General features: G+C 35.2%; 1 protein-coding gene across 2 annotated transcripts in view; it reads left to right on the top strand.

Annotated features, from left to right (window-relative positions):
• The window catches only part of LOC138708100 (histone acetyltransferase KAT7-like), a 77,943-nt gene that overhangs the window by 2,243 nt on the left and 54,603 nt on the right, over positions 1–21,097 (top strand). For both annotated transcript variants that reach the window (XM_069838288.1, XM_069838287.1), the window contains 6 exons: positions 1,397–1,505; positions 4,321–4,519; positions 8,298–8,413; positions 12,056–12,251; positions 19,065–19,180; positions 20,100–20,298. In XM_069838288.1, the coding sequence (XP_069694389.1) occupies positions 4,325–4,519; positions 8,298–8,413; positions 12,056–12,251; positions 19,065–19,180; positions 20,100–20,298 (822 nt within the window). In that variant the 5' untranslated portion in view covers positions 1,397–1,505; positions 4,321–4,324. The remainder of the gene's footprint in view (positions 1–1,396; positions 1,506–4,320; positions 4,520–8,297; positions 8,414–12,055; positions 12,252–19,064; positions 19,181–20,099; positions 20,299–21,097) is intronic.

Raw genomic sequence — 21,097 nt, 5'->3', positions numbered from 1 at the left:
CTACAGCATCATTTAAGGTAGGTTTATGTAATAATACAGCAAAAACTGATAATAATGTAATAATAATCTATGTTTGGCAAAACACAAAGCTATTCTGTTTTTTTTTTATTATCTTGCAGTTGGTTTGTACAGATTTATACTTATATTTCGTAACTAGTTCTCTTAGCTCACTGCCTTCTTCTTCTGTAAAATGCTTTCTCGACATTTTTTGTAAAATTATGAGCTCTATAGTATTTACTTCTGAATTTGTCTACGATAATAATGCCGATTTAACAATTCGAAGGTGCTGGAAAACAATTGAATGCGCGAAATGGCTCATATCTAGCTATGTTGCCATATATCTCGGGATGTCAAGGGAATGCTCAATGCATATGAAAGTGTAGCGTCTCAGCAATACGATCTAAAATGAGTCCTAAGGAATCGCTCATTACTTAAGTTAAGTGTTACCTCATTTTATAAGTGACGACTATGAATTCGACCGTACATTGCAAGTACGAAAAACTGTTTTAATAAAAATGTGACAATTTAACTTAACTCATTAAGATTAATAGAATACTAAAGGGAGGAGTGTAGTGAATCGATTTAATATACGTTTAATAACACAATCGAAGGGTACACGGGAAAAAAGAGGATCATCAACATTTTTCTAAATTTTAGGAAATACATTTTTAATCAGTGACATAAACCTATTCTTCGCTTGTACGGGAAGATTACAGATGCGAATTATTTGTCACAACGAGCTCCTCCTTTCTAGTATGCCTTGCTCAAATGAAAGGCCTCGTGATAATGTCTATATGGTGTCAATATCGCAATATCTGAAAAAATTGTAGTGAGCTTCTTTTTCCCGCGTGTTCTTCAATTGATAGTGGATAAAAGTAGTGACGCCATCAGAGAGCGTGCAGCTCTTTGCAGCAAAAGTTCTGTTTCTGTTCTTGCACTCTTATATTTTCATTTTCATATTATTTCTCCATGAAATTCTCAGATTTTCACATCCACCAGTTTGTGTTCAATTATTTTACATTGTTTTTATTTTCTCTTTCAAGTTTTCATTTTTATTTGGTGTTACAATAAAATTAGTTGTACTTTTGAAATACGTAAATTATAGTTTTCATTTGTTGCAAAAAATGTACGTACTTCACTTAATTACTGCAACGACACAACTGTCTACCTATAGCGTATTTTTTTTTATAAATTGTTCTTTAATAATGCCGTTTTTCCATAACATTTAAAAATGAGGGCGGAATAAGTAGGTACCCGTAGAGCAAGTCCTTCAATAAGACATTTAGTTGATGATCTCAATTGTCCTCGTTGAGTTGCATGTGTTGAAGGTGTCTGAAAAATGTGTAACTCATCTCGACATCCCCTTTTTTAACAGTGATATTTAATTTGTTCTCAGATCCAGCTCTTATTATCCAACCTCGAATTAATGATGAGGAAGACTCTGAATATTATGTCCATTATGAGGGACATACGAAGCAGTTGGCTGAGTTGGTGGATAGATAAAGGTAAATATTGCTTTCAGCGTGTATTCTTCACGGTTTAATATTAGAATAATTTAATATTTTTAAAGGTACGACATTTATTTACTTAGCGGCACCAAATATGGCCATATGTGGAGAGAGAGCAGCGACATCTGTGACAAACCTTGTTATATTGCTTAGTTCTCTTGTTACTTAGCTATCCCCTCACCTAACCCATTCTAAAGTTATTAAATTTCTCGGCCTCGGCTTCGCAATATTTATGTAAATACACGCCATTAGAGGGTAAAACACGACGGTTACAACTAATGTGTCAAATATAATTAACCTACGATGGCGTTAAACTATATAATTCGAGTTTTATATTCTACATATAGCCTAGTTCTGTTTATCATTTAATATTTATTTTATCGAAATGTTATACTGTTACATTATTACTGGAAGTTGCGATTTCGCTGCTTCTCGACCGGCCTTCTGCCTTCTAAACGGCAATAAAATTCCAGAGAGTGTTACATTGTGTGTATGTGTTACTTTGATTTGTCGTCTACTAAACTCTTTGTCTTCGAATTGGAGGGAATTGAAGCGTAAACGGTTATTTGACAATAGATGATTGCAGAATTTAAGTTGTTTTGTGTACGTTATACATTTAGTGGTAGGGCTAAAGTTGTGAATTCACGTATTTGATTTGTTTAGTGGTAAATAAGTTTTGATTAATTGACAGAGGTAAGTATTGCTTTCAGCGTGCATATTAGTCATGGTGTGTCATGTATTATATTGCATATTGTGCATGTAGTTTAATTCATTTCATGTTTATTTCTGTTCATATTTGCTCTGACTTGCATATACGAATCTGTGACAGGTTAGATTAGCGTATGATTTTGTTATGCCTTGCATATACGAATCTGTAATAGGTTGAGTTAGTTTAGGCCTTTGTTATACCTTACATATACGCTGAGAAAATGTTGGTGACCTTCACTTTTGTGATATGAGTATTGGTCTGTAATAATGTAATTAGTGTAAAGGCGAATTTTCGCTTCCGAAATCACCAAAACTAACTCGGTGCTAATTTCACCTGAAATTTAGTAATTGCTTACGTTTACGGGAATATTTCAGTATACGGATACCTCACTGACAACAATTATCTTAAAAAAAGAAGGTATGTGTTTGTCGAATGCGCATCATCATGCTTACGAAAAGGAACTTTTCAGTGCCAATAATTTATTTTGTGTGCACAAGGTTGGAATTTTGGAGTAAGAGGGAAAAGAAGATATAAATTGATCCAAATTGAGTGCTGATACCAATTTTGCACCGAAATAAGGATGGAAAGTTGTAAAAGTGTGGCTACCAGAGAGGTCCAGGCATATGGGATCACTCTGTCAAGGTGGAATGAGTAGGCTGCAGTAAGGGACAACACATCTCGTTTCCGTGCTGCCACAGAGAAAAGCGAGTTTTCGTAAGTTCGAATCCGTGATAGGTTAAGTTAGATGGATTATAAATAGTTGGCAAGAGGACCTACTAAAAAGATGCAGAATATTTGAGTACAAATTGCCGTCTGCACAGAACACTTCGAGAACATCCATTTTAGGAATTCCAACAACAACTCTTTCATTAAAACTGCTGTTACTGAGTGAAGTGACTTACAGAATTGCTTCTTCTGTTCATTGCAGTGTGAGGCTTAGAATTTTCATCATTAATTTAAGGATGCTATAGCTTTCATGGAATTTGTGATAGCAACATAGTAGGCCTACAATATTTTGGAAATTGCAGTCTAAATGCTTCGTTTTTTAATACTACTAACGGACTCTTATCTGTTGTTACATAGAGATATGTTTAGTTTCTGCTCCTCTCCACAGTTCTTAAAAAGTGTGTGTGTGTGTGTGTCCAATGGCCACCCACTTCACTTGCGTGATTCGGGTTCTGCATACTGCGGATAGATGCCAGAACTATGAACCATTTTCTAGTTGTACACCAGTTCGGCGGGTCACACTGTACATGATGTGTATCTGTGGAGAGTTATGTCGTGTACTAGGGTGAGTGTGTGTGTGTGTCGTGTTCGTGTAAGTGTAGTGTCTGGAATGAGTGATACTGATGAGGATGAGGAAGGGAGAAGGGGAAACCCAGTGCCGTTACATAGCCTACTCTTGTAGAATAGCACTCAGGGGACCGCCAGGCTTAACGTCCCCATCCGATGGACGAATCACTGTCAACAGTGACATATGCCTTCTCTTCATATGCACTGCGGAGAGATTTGGGATTTAACCGAGGCATATTGGTGCCTGGAATCAAACCTGGGCTGACTAGTCTGGAGGCAGACATGCTACCACAGAGCTAACTCAGCGGACAAAATTAAAGTTATTGCCTTTGAACTTTTGTCATTCCCTTCACTTCATTCTCGTAGAAAAAATGTGAGTTCCCCTGATGATAAAAATAGTCACATTCTGTTCTTTCATAGACATGCAGATAGTAATATCAAGAAAAAATATTCACATTTAAAGTTGAAGCATTTTTCTCGTACATTGACACAAATCAGAAACTAAATTGTAATCCAGAAAAATGAAAGCTAAATAGTCTGTTCCAGGAGCAGGAAGACCAAAAATAGCATCCCCCCCCCCCAGAAAAAAAAAATAATTTACACAGAAGTACAAATGTGTCAAAACTTACGCCTTGTATTTTGAAAATGAGAGGAAAATAGCAAATATTATCCTGGACTATGCACAGAATACTTTCTGTGTTTTCCACTCCCCTGTACTCCTTCAAAAGGAAGCTCAAGTCATAAACTGGGACAGTAAGTTATATAATTACTGTTAAGTTAGTATGGACACATTTTGTTTTTCACATACAGGCTGATGGAGGAAGAGAATGATGGTGGTTCGAGAGTGAAAGATGGCGATATACTGAACTTAAAAGACGGTGAAGATGAGCAAGAAAAGAAAGCTAAATATAACTCAGATGAAAATGTCAAGTCTTTGGTATTGGACTATGTTACCAGAAGAGTGACTAGGAGTATGACTAAAACTGGAGATGTTAATGCACTGCAGAAAGTGAGTATTATTGCCACCAATCTTGGCATGAATATTTATTGTGAACAGAATTAAATATTTAGCCCTACTAAATTACTGGTAAAAATATTTGCTAGTATTTATTCATTTATTTACTTAGACATATTGAAATGTAGCAGGACTTCACAGATTTGTTTTTGCCCATAAATACCATCAAAAACAAAAGAAAAATGAATTAAGAGAATTTTACTCTTGCTTCCCAGTATCCAACATGTAACACAGTAGATTGGTGTGCTTGGAACTGAATATGTGGTCTCCATCCATGTTGATGTTTGCGTACTCTCAGAATTTGTACATATATAATAGTGGAGATCATTTGATTATAGTAAAAATTTACTCACCGTTGTTTCTGCTAGAATATGCATTTTATTTCTCTTGGCTGATGCATTTGGATGATCACAAGTAAAGAGTGACACAGCTGTTTCATTAGATAACACAGCCTTGCAAATAAGCACAGTATATTTCAGTGGCGAGGCGTGGGTCCAAGAGTAGGGGAAGCTCTTCTATAGAAGGATCTTTTCCAACTTTTGCCATAAATTATATAAATTTAATTGCTTTCTGAATTATGTTAACATTTTTATAAAACCTGAAAATCCTTACCTTATTTTTTGAAGTTGAGTTCAATCCTCCGACTTTTGTTAGCGAAGATATCTATGACGTCATCATTAAATGTCGGTATTCTCCGTAGTTTTGCAAGCAAAACCTTCTCAATGCTAAGAAGAGCAAGTGACGACAATCTATCTTGACCTTGAGAGTTTCGAAGATATGTCTTTATGCGCTTCAGCGTTGAAAAAGATCTTTCAGCAGAAGTGCTAGATGCTGGGATGGTTATGAGTTGGGCAAGCCTGTATACTTCTGGGAGTACGTCCGTAAGATCAGAATTTATTAAGTACCTATACAATTCAACGATACTCTTTGTGCATATGTGGTTCTTTGTACAGTACAGATAGCTCAGTTCTCAATTTAGGGAAGTCAAAGAAGTTACCGTAACTCTCTTTTAGATTTGAAAGTTCATCTTCCGGAAACTTTTTTCAAAATTGTGAAAATTTCTGACATGTAAAAGAGTGAGGAACTTTAGCTTGGAAATGTCTCTGAATCTTTGATTAATGTTAGCATTCATAACATCAATTATTTCGAAAAACAATCTTCTATATGAAGATTTCCTATCATCGCCTGAAACATTTTCTAGTCTAGCTCTTTGTGCGGGTTGTGGGCAGCAAGTCACTTTCTGAGAGGTGACAATTTCAGTTTTACACCATATAGAGCCGAAATCTTCTCTGAGCCGTGTAAGATGAGCAGTGAAATTATCAATGGTCTTTATGCAGAAACTAATATCAAGAATTTTTTTTGAAGAACTTGAAAGAGTGCATCAGAGTGGGGGAAAATTGAAGCGAATACTACAAGAAGGAAGTTGAAATCAAAGTCTTGCAATTTTGAAAGCAGGCCTGCAGCTGAAAGAATCGTATCAGAATCCCATTTGTCGGAATTTTCATTTATGGACATAAATAAATCGCGTAATTTTTGTATTCATACACAGTTTCTAGGAGCCTGCCGTTATAGTTCCATCTTGTGGGAACTAAACTGGGAAATCGTTTTCTTTATTTAAGTATCTAGTGCTTCTGTCCTCTTTGTAGATTTGCAAAAGAATGTCCCGAAACCTGTGAGTGATGAAAAATATCTTACACTGTTTGATGTAACTAACAGCTTGTGACAGAACCAAGTTCAATCTATGGGCGTAGCAATGCACAAAAATTGCTTGGGGACATTTTTCGCGCACCCGAACTTGAAGCCTGCTTTGTTGTCCTGCCATAACGGCTGCTCCATCGTAAGTCTGAGCAACTAACTTTTTCTCACAAAGTCCATCAAAGTATTGAAAACATGCTGAGCTAGGGCATTCGCGAAACAGTCCTCACTTATGTTCCTAAAATCTCGAAATCTTTCCTCAATACTACCGTCAATGTTCACATACCAAATTACGGTCGACAGTTGTGATTTTGTACTGATATCTGTCGTATCATCCAAGATAACAGCGACAAAGGGGGCTTGACTTACATCTTTCTTAATTTCTCGATACATGTATTCTGAAATGGATGATATGATGTCATTCTGAATATCACTTGAAAATCCTGAAAAAACTGTTGAATTATTTAAATGAGCTTGTAGTTTGGGATTCATCTCTGCCCTTTCATGTAATAATTCAACATAATTTCCCCTATTTATAGAGTTTGCTGACTCATCGTGGCCGCGAAAAGCTAGTTCTTGTTTCCCCAAGAAACACGCAACTTTAATAAAATGAGTAACTAATCTCCTGTTTTTTCTAACAGTTTCATTGTGAGTCTCAATTGACAAACGTAAGTGTTCATTGAAGCTACATTCTATTCGTACTTTTCCGAACTGTTTTAACTGGATTTGAGCTTGTATATGACTTTGAGAAAGTGTATGTCTTTTTTGAGCTTTATGAAAATTAGTCAGGTCATCGAAACTTGCTTTAGACCAAACATTTTTCTCATTGGAAAACAATAGACAGGGGCAGCAGAACGACTTTTGTAATTTACTACAACCACATAACCACGATGTTGAATCGTACATTTTCATATTAAAGTGGCGCGTAAATACTTTACATCCTTTTTATTGAATTTCTAGCTTAAGATTACCCAAGGGCCTACCAATTTGAATAATATTCACTTTATCTTGGTAACATAATGAACTGAAACTCTTCTGCTCAATAAGATAGTCAACTGAACAGCAGGGAGTGGAAGGTGAAGTGAGAGGGGGAAGTGAGTTACTGTTACATGCTGGAAGCACGCCGCCGACATCTGAGCTTCCTGCCTCCATATCTAACAACACTATGATCACTCACAACATGAATTCAGAAGAACTTCAGTCAATACTAGGATATGGATGGAACAGGTGAAATCATATTAATACAAAGTTCTTCACTTCAACACGCAAACATCTAAATAACCATGAAAAATAACACTTTATATAGCACCAACACGTGAACTGGCCACCACTGCGAATGGGGACTCTCTGCTTGGTGTAGCGTCTCCAAGTCTCCAAGCAGGCAGATGCGGCCAGTGGAGAAGTGAGGGTGGTTAGCAGTGGCGAATAGTGGAAATGCAGGGAGACGGAGGCAGTGGAGTGTGGGCTAGGTTAAAAGTGGCTACTCGGCTAACTTACCGGTCTCACTCTAGATTCCATTCCACGAACGAAATTCACATTTAACGGAAATAGACACAATTCCGCAATGAGAGAATTATGTTATTGGACAAAACATAAAATAAAAAATAAATGAAATAAAATCGTCAGTATTACAAAGCACAAGAGGAAGCGCTGCTTCCAGCGCGTCTATGGACGCTTCGCCACTGGTATATTTAGAGGCCCACCACAAAATCTAGAAGCCCACTTTCTAAGGTACATGATTTACTTCATCTTAAAGACAGGCAGATGTGATTTGTTGAAAATCAGTTTTTAATACATTCTGTTTTGTGAAATGCATTGACAGATGATCCATACATGCTAATAGTCATTGTCATAGTCATTAACACTGATAGTCATTGTCCAGTAATGATCGGAAAATCACAGTTAAGCTTTGAGCGCTAAGCATTTCAAACTTTCATTCACTTCTCCTGCAAAATGTATTCCAAATGACATCCATCATTCTTGCAGTGGACTCTTCAATTATGTTCTGTAAACAGGGTTTGAGTATGTGGCTACAAGATTGTATGTCTGTCGTTACTTATCGATATCTTTTTTGCAGAGAATTGAAAAAGAACAGAGATTTAATTTGAAATACACTGCTCTTGATGATGAGCATGGAGAGGGAGCATCTTCTCATAATGGTGATGGAGTGAAACAGCCGATTAAGTTCAGGAGGTATGTGTTTCACTGTTTGTATAATAGTCGACATCGAGGTGACTATAGGAAACAACTATTACTGTATATTTGTGAGTTTTGTAGGAAGTGGAATAGGTAGGAGTGCTATGAGCAGATTCACAGGCTCCACCTTGCTGACTGTGAATACAAACATTTATCTGGAAATGCAGTCTATAAGAAGGAAACTATTGTAGTTTGGGAGGTGGATGGCAGTGTACAAATCTTCTCTTCCCAGAATTTGTGCCTTATGCCAAAATGATATCACAGTCTACTATATACAGTCGCGAAGCTTGAGGTGTTTTTTGCAAATCTCGTGATAAAGCGCTCCAAGCAGTTAGCAACTAGAAACAATAGACTATCCATGGTCGACTTTGGACTGTGTCGTATTTCTATCGAGTGCTAGCTCGTTGCGTATTTCATATTGATGCTTGTGAAATGTTCGTTACTGGTTGTAATGAAAATATTAATGGCTAAAATACATATAATAATTGGAATAATAATATGGGACAAGGAGGAGACGTTTGTAGTGCTATAAATTGTAGCAACAGTCAGTAAGAGAAAGAGGCCAGAGTTATCCTTTTTCCGATTTACGAAAGATTCAGAAAGGTTCCTGGGTTTCCACAAGAATGCTGTGCAGAAACAAAACTTAATTTTGAAGTTCTTTGTGACTGTTAGAATACATTATATCCTTAAATTTCACAAAGAAATGTTTCAGTCTAACCGAAAGGACATTAGATACCGGTTAAAGTTCTGTTACTTAGGCTGCTAAATTTCCAGAGAAATAAAGGTTAGGTCTACTTTTTTTTCATAGGAAATATTTTTAATTGTAGCTATTACTTTTGTTATTATTTTTATGTGTTATTTTACTAAAGACGTAGAAAAATTAAGTGTGTTTTAATGAAATTTATTGAACACGTTTTATTTTCAATTCTGGTGGGATTATTATTGCTTAGGCCTACTTTTTTTGTCAAAGGATATGTTTTTAATTATAGCTGTTAATTTTTTGTTATTTTTTTTTGTTGCTTTACTAGAGACGTAGAAAAAGTCTATTACAATAAAATTTATTGATCACGTTTTATTTCCAATTCTGGTGTGATTATTATTGCTTAACCTCATCCCACTTTGTTATCTAAGTAAGCCTACACTACAAGTACCGATACACGTAAGTTACTCCATAATTCATATTTCCATTATTATTGTTGTAAAGGGAAATGAAAATTAATATTTATTGGTTTCATAGTTAATTATCGCTATAATCTTGAATGAGTGAAGCTATTATAGTAAATTTGCACAAACAAAAATTATATTAACTTATTTCTTACAGGTATCTTCGAGTTTATGGTGGAATTTAATATACTTCATTAAAATAATAAATTAACTTTATGCATCTAATATTTCAATAATGGAACGAAGGTGTTAATTTTTCCAAAAGAACACGACAACGAAAGTGTAACATATTTTGTCGTCTGCTAGGAGAGAGATCTGCAATGATGAGGCGATAGTAGCGACCCTAGTGGTGGGCAACTACCCGTGTTTGCATTTTTACTACATATTGAGCTTCGCAACTGTATATAGTAGACTGTGATGATATGTTGATGACAGAGCACTGTTTATTTCGTGTGACTCCCTACTTGTTTTGTATACTGTATGTAGAATGTGACCTTAGCCCCTCCCACAAAAAAACACGCACATACACCTCTCCAATCTGTATATTTTCTGACGAACTAGTTTCTACACTTTCATTGCATTTCCACTCTCACTTTGTACATCAGTGATGGCCAAAAGCTGTGTCGCGACACATGCCCCTGCCTCCACTCAAGCGTAACCATGGCATCATACCCTCACCCTCTGTTTACAGCCTTCACTTCGATATAAAACAAGACATTTATCAGCAGCGGACATACACAAGTGTGTAGGATAAAATGTTTCGATATCTTTTCCAAAACAGAAAATTTAATTTTAAGGAGGATGGGAGCAAAAGTCTTTCTTTTGTGCAGACAAAAATATGAGATAGTTAATTTGTTGTAAAATGTTAAATGAAGTATAAAAGAACAATGTACATTGTCGTTATTCCTCTTAATATAAAGACTACCACGCCCTTACCTGTAAATTGAATATTTTGTTAATAAACCAACAATAAAAAGTTTCGGTTTCTATGTCTTAATAGGAGTAAAATGCTTCGACGTCTGCAATATAATTTGAATATTTAATTAATAAACAAATAATAAAAAGTAACGGCTTCTATGTCTTAATCGGGATGAAATACTTCGACTTTTTTTTAAGTGTATGTACTGTAGTTTACAACTTTGTGAGCAGCCTGGTACGTTTTTCTAATTTCAAATATCTACTGATATGAAGTACACGTTCTTTTTATGGTAAATAAGAAAATATATTTTATTTTATTAATAATACAAAAATAATGAATAGGAGGATAAAAGTTAATACGGAAAAAAGTGTGTGTAGTTAATAAGTAGAAAAATATTATATTGCTTTTGTTTTTTGGTCACAGTCCGTCTCTGCATTACCTGAGGAGATACCCACTCCACCCCTCTCCCTGCGATAGTGGTGTGCGGGTTGCATTTCTATTATGTCACAATTTCGTCATGTTTGGCAACCACTGTTGTACATTATATATGTATCATTACTTATTTTCTCTCCCTGGCTATTACTTGTACCTTTCTCATCCTCTATGCTTTACCATCTTTTCTGTGTTATTGCGAAATTCTGTCTATGTAACCATGTTGCCAGAGTAGTATGTTAAGTGTTACGGAAAGAGCAATCTCTTAATTTCTAAAATACGAACATTTTTCTTTCAGAATGTTATTCTTTAAGTAAAAAAAATAAAACAATCTGATTTTATATGCATATCTTCGGAAAAATGCACATCGCAAATATGGTTATTAACCGAGAGCTGAATATCTTTCTGTGGAATCTTTCTAGTCCAATTCCTAAGCTCATCTTTTTCTTTGGGATGTAGAACAAAAAAGCTTTTGTTACTGTTTCTACTATATCCTGATCTACAACCCAGAATAAAATATTTTGTAGGCTAGCACACAATATTCTTTAGTTACTGGTTAATTCAAAGCACAACAATTTGAAGATCCCAACAACAAAGCATATTAACAACCCCTAGCAACTTTTACTATTAAACATGCGTTAAATTCTATTCTTGAGGCATCTGACCTCAGACAAACGACATATTTTAGCAATCGAAATGTCACTAGATCTCAGGTCTGCCAAGGACAATGAGAAAAAATATAAGTGCATACACTATTCCTTCTATTCGTTCTGGTAATGTAAAAAAGAATTCACATTAAAGTTAAAGTATTTTTCTCGTACATCGTCACAAATCAGAAAAAGAATTGTAATCCGAAAAAAAAAAAAAAAGAAATATTCTGTTTCAGTATCAGGAATTCCATAAATAGCGTTCCCCACCAAAAGAAAAAAAGAAATATAATGATTTTTATAATCTGAAAATAAGAGCAAAAGAGCAAATATTGGCCTGGATTATGAACAAAATGCTTTCTGTGTCCTCCGATCCTCTGTACTCCCTTGAAAGAATTCTTTAGTTATAGACCAGGTCTGTAGACTGTATATAATTACTGTTAAATTACTAAGGATGTTTTTTTTTTTCGCATTCAGGCTGATGGAGGAAGAGAATGTACATAAGAGAGTGAAAGATGACAATATGCGGAACTTAAAAGGCAAGGAAGATGAAAAAGGAAAGAATGCAATATGTGACCTGATTGAAAAGTTCAGGTCTTTGGTTTTGGACGATGCTCCCAGAAGAGTGACTCGAAGTATGACTAGAAATGGAAATGTTGATACTTTGCAGACAGTGAGTATAATTACCACCAATGTTGGCATGTATTTGCATTGTGATGAGCATTAAATATTTTGTCCTACTCAATTATTGGTAACAATTTTTGATAGAATTTATTTATTTAGTTATTTATTAAAATGCAGTAGAATTTTACAGACCTGTTATTGCCCATAAATAGCATCAGAAACACAATAAAACTCAGTCAACAGAATTTTGCTCTTGCTTCCCAGTAATCATGATGTAGCATAATAGATTGGTGTGCCTGGCACTGAATATGTGGTTTCTGTCCATGTTGATGTTTGGGTACTCCCTAATTTGTAATTCATATAATAGTTGAGATAATTTCATAATAGGTAAAAATCTACTCATTGTTGCTTGTGCTGGATTATGTATTATATTTCTCTTGGATGACTCATTTGCACGATTTGAAGTAACCAGCGACACAACTATTTCATTACATAACATAGCCTTGCAAATAAGCACAGAATATTTAGAGGCCCACCAAAAAATCTACAAGCCCACTTTCTTAGGTACAGTTTCCCTGGAAAAGGATGAGACGATTGAATATTCCTAAGTCTCAGATGTAAGACACTGCGCATGATCGGAGACCAGAGCACCGATACACAAGATAACGAATATTGAGTTACTTAAATTCAGGCTATTTGGTTTGTTACTAGCATTGTTCCGAAATTCAATTAAAAAACTGCAAAAAATATGATAATATTACGTAAATAAAAGATAAATATATACATAAATCGTGTAGTTAAATCGACAATGGACCTTCATGACTAGATCGACACTCCGCACAGAAAGGAAAGCTTTCATGTCGTTTCCATAGCTCAGACGGTAAGACTTCTGCGTGTTGTGTAGAAGAGTGCGAGTTCGATTCTTAGTCTACACAACAATTTTTTTTTGTCTAAATAACGTTGTAATAGCTAAGTCACGTTGAAATATAGTTTTACAAAGTCCTGAGATTAAGTGTTAATGATCGCAAACAATACAAAATTACAAGTTATAATATTATAAACGTTAATCTAATGAATGCATTTATACACACACATATATACAATGTAAATGCATATATATTAAAAACTAACAATTAAAATGAAATTAAAAAAAATATATAATAATAGACAAACTTTTACAAAGGTTTAGAGTCCTTAGGCTATGTCATTTGTTGAGTAATTATTACAATAATTTATTAATAGCTTTCCCATATGTGTAAGAAATGCACTCGCAAAAAACAATTTTTGTTAAAAGTATGGCTTTGGATTATTTCATTCTCACCCTTGCAGTTAATTTTAACTATTTTATCTACGTGTTTGCATTCAATTTTATTCATGTTATGATTGAATGTATAAGCACTGTTGCAGTTATTGACTAATTACATATATTAATAATAATTATTAAATACATCTGTTAAGTAACCAATTGCAGTATCTTTTGCAAAATCTTGAATGTTTAAGTTGTCAATAATATTTCTGTACTATATACTATAATACGTTAAAAGAATTTGCAATAGATTTGGGATCCTCTACTTTATAATCATTGGTTTTAATGAAAAAATATTTTCTTTCTTATGATATCTACAAGTTTAAATTTAATAATATTATGAATAGGTTTAATTGCATTATCTGAATTTTGTACTTTTCTACTCAAATATATTCTATTTCCCTCTTTCATAATGTTTGATAAATTACACTGTACTTCTTGCAGTATTTAAGAACATGAAGATCATTACATTGCAACTCATTACATATAGATTCTTCCTTTTAATACATGAGATTTTGAAGTCCCTGCGTTATCTACATGTTTTAACTTTTGAATTTTTTCACAACATTGAGTGGAGAACATCCACTGAAGTGATTATGAAATTAAGTGAAAAATTCAATATATTTACTCTTAATATCAGTAGTACCAGTATCATATATGTTTTTCCAAGATTCATTTTGTAGACATAAATGTAAATAATCACTAGATACAGCAATTACGATCCTTTCTTAGTTTTTAAATTAATATTTTGAAATTGTTCAGTGACATTGGAAACACATAGGATTTGTTTGTCATGTTCAGACAAGCCATTGATTATAGGTTCTGTCGAATAGGAATTCAGTCTAATTCTGTGTACAAAACGTTTATCAATGGCTGTGTTACTTCAGCTTGTATGCTATGGGAAAATGACCCTACGAATAAGGTTTCCAGTTTCAAGGAGTGAATTTAATTTACTTTTACGGAAAAGTTCCGAGAGATAATCTATGTTTATGTCACTACAGATCACAAATTCCATATGAGATTTCTAAAGTCTTTTCTTTACAAATTCAATGTTGGCTATAAATATTAATAAATAATGTAAGAAATATGAATGATTGTAGTTATAAGTCTGATTTACATTATAAAAAGCAAGAAGTTACATTCCTCGGCAAGATTCGAACTTTCGATGTTTGGTTTTGTCGTCCAACGCACAACCACGGACCTATTCAATGCTTATGTTAATAACATACAATTTAGCTGTAGCAATGTGGTGTCATAACTTGGGGTTTGTTTATTTAATGTAATTAGATTTAATTTGATTAGTTTCGCAACAATTGGACTTCCTGTTATATCCTGTTATTTAGATATTTAATTTAGGGTTGATTTATTAACTCTTACTATGCAAGATGCCTCTTATTTCAATAATTCTATATCATGTTAAATAGTCATTGTCTACACTAAAGTATTATCGTCATCTCTCATTTCTCATCGTAATGGCGAACCGACGTGACATGAGACAGCGAGTTATAGCTCTAGTTGAGGCTGGATATGGGGCTAGATCTGCTGGCCGTTTGGTCGGTGTTCCTGGAAGTACAGCCGCGAGATGGGTTCATCGTTACCAAAATTTTGGGGAGGTCGAAAATCACCCTATTCCTGGGCGTCCGCGGATTTCTTCATTGGAAGAGGATGCTCTTTTATTCGAGACAGTTCGACAGGACCCCTTTCTGACTGCTAATGAAATAAGAGCAGCATCTAACTTTCCCGGCTCTTCACAGACTGTGATCAGCAGGTTGAGGAACCGCGGTATTAGGAGCCGGAGGGCTGCGCAAATGGAAATATTGGGGGAAGCACAAGCTGTCGACCGTCTTGCCTTCGCTACCAATCAAGTGGAATTCGATTGGAGAAATGTAATTTTCTCCGACGAAACAACCATCTCGAGTGATTACGAAGGTCCTGTCCGTGTCTATCGTGAGGATGGTCTCCGACATGATCAGCGCTATGTGCACCGACGTGAAAGATCGGGGCGCTTTAGAATATCGTGTTGGGGGTGGATGTCTTACGATGGACCTGGCGTTATAGAACGCATCGATGGCCGGTTTAATGCGGAAACTTATGAGCACATTCTGGAAAATATATTCCTTCCCTCCGCCCAAGAACGTTTTCCCAAAGGAACATTGCTGTTCCAGCAGGATAACCATCCCGTGCACTATGCTGCAAGCATTCAAAGATGGTTTCAAAGGAGACCCGAGATCGAAATCATTAATTGGCCTCCGAAGTCACCTGATTTGAATGTTATCGAAAATTTATGGGCAGAATTGAAAAAGAGAAGGATAGCCACCTATGCCCACCGACGCCCTCGAAATCGAGACGAATTGTGGGATCAAGTTGTTGACACGTGGGAAGATCTCGCCGGGGATCAGAACTTATTCCACAATCTCGTGACATCCATGCCGGATCGACTTAGAGCTGTAATGGAAGCTGATGGCATGTGGACAAGATTTTAAGTTAACAGGTCTCTTCTTGTTTCTTATGATTTTTGTTTGAGGAAGAATACTTTTAACTTCCAATTAAGATTTATTTTGTTTGACGAGGTTCAGCCCACTTGTAAGACCCAGAAATTGGGCATAAATTATTCCATATTTTTCGACAAATTAGACAGTCGAGGAACTCTGAACAAATTAATTACACCTCAATAAAAAAAAAGTTTTACCTGGGATCGAACACGAGACGTTTCGGTTATACAATGGAACCGGCACGCTACTATATGAGCTACCGAGACAAGACAGTGATAGCAGCAGTCCAGAATGTAGATCCCTTAGCAGGCATTTGCCATTCGGTACAGTGAAGCAATGATATTTTGGGACTCGAGCTATGTTGTGAAATCCTGGCCTTAAATGGCAGTCTTCTTCGTGATCCTTATTCTGGTCCTTGTCCTTGTTGTGGTCCTTGTAACAATTCTTGTACTATCTGTCATGTTATGTATCCCTACGTCGATATCGAGTGAACCGCGCTGTAGAACTTTAACATCCGACGACCAAGAATCGTCTCATTCTTTTTCAGGGTAACTGTACATGATTTACTTGGTCTTATACACAGGCTGGCATGTTTTGTTGACAAATTAGTTTTGAATGCATTCTGTCTTGTGAAATGGATGGACGGATGATTCATTCATGCTAATAATCATTAAATTGATTGTTGTTTAAAATAGACGTTCATCCATGAGTTTCTAGCAGCACATGACAGTTGGAAGCACACTGTTTGCTGGCAGAGTCTGATATTCATAGCCCCTTAAGTTAAGCACACAGATTTATCTTGCAAATGATAATAAAACTTTGGAAATGACGTCCTTGCGCCACAATCCACACATCTCTTTTGCCTTTTAAGAAAAGTTGCATTAACACACATTAGTTCTACTGAAGTTGCTGCAATTTGCTTCTTATATTGCCTTTCAATTCTTCAAAGGCATGCAGGTTATTCCAGTACACATTTTTTTTTTAGCTCCCCCATAATTGGAAATCATACAGTAAGATATTGATTTGGGAATGGATAAAGTGTAGGCTAGGTTTAGTTTTACAGACGTGGACAAATTATTAGCAAAATTGAAGATTTTTATTACATATTTTTACAAAATATGATTCTTCAGCTTAGACTACAGTTGACATTTTTGCGTATTTCGAAATTATTAGCAAAATTTAAGATTTGTATTGTATATTTTTTTTACAAAATTTGATTCTTCAATTTGGACTACATTTGATATTTTTGCATATTTACAAATTATAAGCAAAACTGAAGATTCTTATTATATATTTTTACAAAATTTGACTCTTCAATTTGGAATACAGTTTACATTTTGGATATTTCCAAATTATTAGCAAAACTGAAGATTTAAAATTTATATTTTTACAAAATTTGACTCTTCAATTTAAACTGCAGTTGACACTATTGCATATTTACAAATTATTAGCAAAATATGAAGATTTTTATTATATATGTTTACAAAATTTGACTCTTCAATTTAAACTACAGTTGACATTTTTGCATATTTCTATCTATTGTAATGATAGAAATATGCAAAATTGTCAACTGTAGTCTAAATTGAAAAGTCAAATTTTGTAAACAGAATTATCACAAAAATCGTAAATTTTGTTAATAATTTGTCCACGTCTGTATACACATATAGGCACTATTTATTTATGTATAATGAAAACTAATTTATTGCAAAATGATTTGCTTTGATTTTCAAAATCAAGGGGAGTACTGTAGGTAATTGGGGTCCCATAGCTCAGTAAATACGGTATTTTCTGCAAAATGACATGTGCATTCGAAGTCCTTTTTGGCTATTAGAAAATTTAATGATATGATTTTATTTTATATAGAGAGTTACTAAATTTAATAGTCATTCTCATTACATTTAAGAGTCCAAAATTTTTATTCTTTTTCCAATACAATGAATGAAATGGAATTAAATGACATGCAGAATATGAAATGTATTATTAAATTGTGTTAAATAGGAGTGAGAAATTATTCATCCATAGAAAATTAATTGTAATGTAATGGGTGGAATTGAGTATGGTTGTAGTTACAGATGAACAATTATTTCTGTCATGGTGAGTGGTACTAATGTCTGCCACAGTGTTTGTTAGAGAGTTGTAATGTAGTTTACCTTTCTTGATATATACTGGGTGTTCATTTCAATATGTGTCATACGTCACTGTTGTTGGGTCACCGATTTGAAGCGAGTTTCAGCTTATATGTTAGAGAAGTTGACTATTATTTAAGGCGTTCTTCAATCTGAACTTGAGAACGTGTACGGTATAACTTGAATGTCATAGCAACAGATGGCGGTCTGTACGGTCTGTGTGCTACTATAACAGTAGTGTCAGAGTTGTAAGCTCCAAAAGGAGTTGTGGAGCTAGAGTCGGAGCTTGAACTTGCTTATGTTGTGGAAGCACCGGAGCTCGGAACAGGCATAGTGGAGCGCTCCGCTCCATTTAGGCTGTGTCTGACAACACTGTACTATAACCTCTTTCGAACTGTGTTTTGCGCCGGCAAGTCGTACGCAGGGTATTTGTTATCATCAGTTGCGTACGGTAACATTCCACAACACAAATCAAATGCTCCGTGTCCATGTTGACCGTCGAAGTTAATGTCAACAAATACGTAAGTAATCGTCTTAACCCTCTCCCCGTATCCTGACAGTATGTATTTCCAAACAGTTCACATTCCTGCCACTACGAGCAGTACGTATCAGTACGTACTCTTCAGAATGAACGCCGTACTTGGTAGGCAACTTCTCTACCTCATAGGTTATACACCTCTGCGGAAGTGTAGGAAGATTGAATTCTCTAGGCTCATCGGCTAGCCACATGACGGCATACAGCGAGCCATTACACACTTTGAACTGAACACCCAGTATATAAAGATGAATTCTCCAGCTAGTGCCATCGGGAAATATTTTTGAATATATACCTCATATAACACATCAGGAACTAATGTAATTAGGTTCTATAAACAGGGTTTGAGTATGTGGCTACAAGATTGTTTGTTTCTCATCACACATGGATATCTTTTTTCCAGAGAATTGGAGAAAAACGCACATTTAATTTGAAATCCACTGCTCTTGATGATGAGCATGGAGGAGAAGCACCTTCTCATAATGATGATGGAGGTAGACGGCCGATTAAGTTCAGGAGGTATGTTTTACACTGTATGTATAATAATCAACATTGAGGTAACTTTAGGAAACAGCTATTGCAGTATATTTGTGAGTTTTGTAGGAAGTGCATGAGATATGAGAGGTATGAGCACACATACAGGCTCTTCCTTGGTGACTGGGAATTCAGGTATCCATCCAGAAATTCAGTCTATAAGAAGGAAACTGTTACAGTTTAGTTTAAGAGTTAGATGGCAGTCTACGAACCCTCTATTGCCAGAATGTGTGCCTTATGTCAAAATTATACCTCTATGACTACACTCAGTTTTTTTATACGTCTCCTTACTTGTGTCATATACTGCATGTAGAGGGTGGGCATCATTCTCACTCATTTCTTAGGAATTCTTTTCGCATTCTTTTCGAAAATTTCTTCACCACCCCCAAGAATAAAGCATATTAACAACCCTAAGCAAATTTTACCATTAAACATATGTTAAATTCTATTTTTGAGGCGTCTGAACTCACACAAATGATAGATCTTAGCAATGGAAATGCCACTAGTTCTCAGGTATGCCACAAACAATGAGAAAAAATAGAAGTGCACACACTATTCCTTCTAGTTGTCCTGGTAATATAAAAAAAAATATTCACATTTGAAGTTAAAGTATTTTTCTCGCACACTGACACAAATCAGAAAATGAGTTGTAATTCGAAAAAAAATAAATCAAATATTCTGTTTCAGTAACTGGAAGTCCATAAATAGCATCCCCCCCCCCAAAATTAATTTTATAATTTCAAAATAAGAGGAAAAGGGCAAATATTAGCCTGGACTTTGCACAAAATGCTTTCTGTGTCCTCCAATCCTCTGTACTCCCTTGAAAGAATGCTCACGTTTTAGACCAGGATTGTATATAATTACTGTTAAATTAATATGGACACATTTTGTTTTTCACTTTCAGGCTAATGGAGGAAGAGAATCTTGTACATAGGAGAGGGAAAAATAGCAATATGTGGAACTTTGAAGGCAGTGAAGATGAACAAGGAAAAAATGCAAAGTGTGACCGGAATGTAAATGTCAGATCTTTGGTTTTGGACTTTGCTACCAGAAGAGTGACTCGAAGTATGACTAGAAATGGATATGTTGATACTTTGCTGACAGTGAGTATAATTGCCACCAATGTTGGCATGTATTTGTATTGTGATGAACATTAAATATTTAGTCCTACTCAATTATTGGTAACAATTTTGATAGAATTTATTTATTTATTAAAATGCAGTAGAATTTTTCAGATTTGTTATTGCTCATTAATACCATCAGAAATACAATAAAACTCGGTTAACAGAATTTTGCTCTTGCTTCCCAATATCTATGACGTAGCAAAATATATTGGTGTGCCTGGCACTGAATATGTGGTTTCTGTCCATGTTGATGGTTGGGTACTCCCATAATTTGTAATTCATATAATAGTTGAGATCATTTGATTTAATTTAATTTAATTTCTTCCTGTAACCACTACAGGTTGCCATCGACAAAGAGTACCATGATACAATAGAGTAAAAGCCTTGAGGCTTAGTGATAAATTGTTGTTAGAGTGAAAAATAAACAATTTGAATTATATTGAAACACATGATGTTAAACGAAGTAACGTCAAGGAGATGCGAATTAGTCATGGTCCATATGTATAATGCCTGAAAATAGCTATTGAGCTTTTGAGTGCTGCAATTGTTAGATCTCTTAAAATATTTTTATGCAGGCCAAAAGATTTACAGAAGTCGACTAGGAACTGGGGTATGGTCCCACAGGCTCCTATCATTAGTCCTGTAATGACGATGGATTCCAGATAGTATTTGTCCTTATAAAAACTGATGGAAGGTTCATATATATTCCTTTTTTTCTCGTGTACTTCTTCTGCTGGTGTTCGTGCGATTCGAATCTCACAGTAGGGTCTATGATGTT

Source organism: Periplaneta americana, chromosome 10 (assembly GCF_040183065.1).
Source record: "Periplaneta americana isolate PAMFEO1 chromosome 10, P.americana_PAMFEO1_priV1, whole genome shotgun sequence".
Taxonomy (NCBI): domain Eukaryota; kingdom Metazoa; phylum Arthropoda; class Insecta; order Blattodea; family Blattidae; genus Periplaneta; species Periplaneta americana.
This window is presented reverse-complemented; position numbering and strand designations above follow the sequence as displayed.